General features: G+C 62.1%; 1 protein-coding gene across 1 annotated transcript in view; it reads right to left on the reverse strand.

Annotated features, from left to right (window-relative positions):
- Positions 1-494, reverse strand: part of SLC22A20 (solute carrier family 22, member 20) — a 6,196-nt gene that overhangs the window by 1,470 nt on the left and 4,232 nt on the right. Inside the window, exon 8 of the mRNA XM_010570676.1 lies at positions 221-335. Coding sequence (XP_010568978.1) covers positions 221-335 — 115 coding nt within the window. The remainder of the gene's footprint in view (positions 1-220; positions 336-494) is intronic.

Raw genomic sequence — 494 nt, forward strand, 5'->3', positions numbered from 1 at the left:
GTGATTGGATGGATGGCTTGAGGGCTGGCTGGCTGGCTGGAAGGTTGAGTGGTTGGGTCAGTAGGTGGGCTGGTCAATGGACGGGCTGATGGATGGGCGGTTGGGTTGGTGGGTGGAGGATGACTTGGTAGGTGGGTTGGCAGATGGATGAGTGGATGGAGGGATGGACAGATGGAGGGAGGGCGGGCCGTGGTGCCAGCAGCCCCCGGAGGTGACACCCACCCACCTGATGACGGTGGGGAAGAGCTCCCCAGTGAAGATGTAGGCGCAGTTGAAGGAGGCGGCCAACGAACCCTTCCCAATCACCGCAAAGGCCATGCGCAGCGTCTGCAGCTCTGGGGACAGGGATGGGATGTCTCGCACCTCCAGCCCCCCCCAACAGCTCCTCAGTGACCCCACCAGTGGTCGTCCTTCCCTCCAACCTCTACCTCCACCCCCGAGTGCCCCAAGTCCCTCCAATGACCATCTCTCCATCCTTCAACCCCAATCGCTGT

The sequence above is a fragment of the Haliaeetus leucocephalus genome, unplaced genomic scaffold (genome assembly GCF_000737465.1).
Source record: "Haliaeetus leucocephalus isolate CR32 unplaced genomic scaffold, Haliaeetus_leucocephalus-4.0 Scaffold300, whole genome shotgun sequence".
Taxonomy (NCBI): Eukaryota; Metazoa; Chordata; class Aves; order Accipitriformes; family Accipitridae; genus Haliaeetus; species Haliaeetus leucocephalus.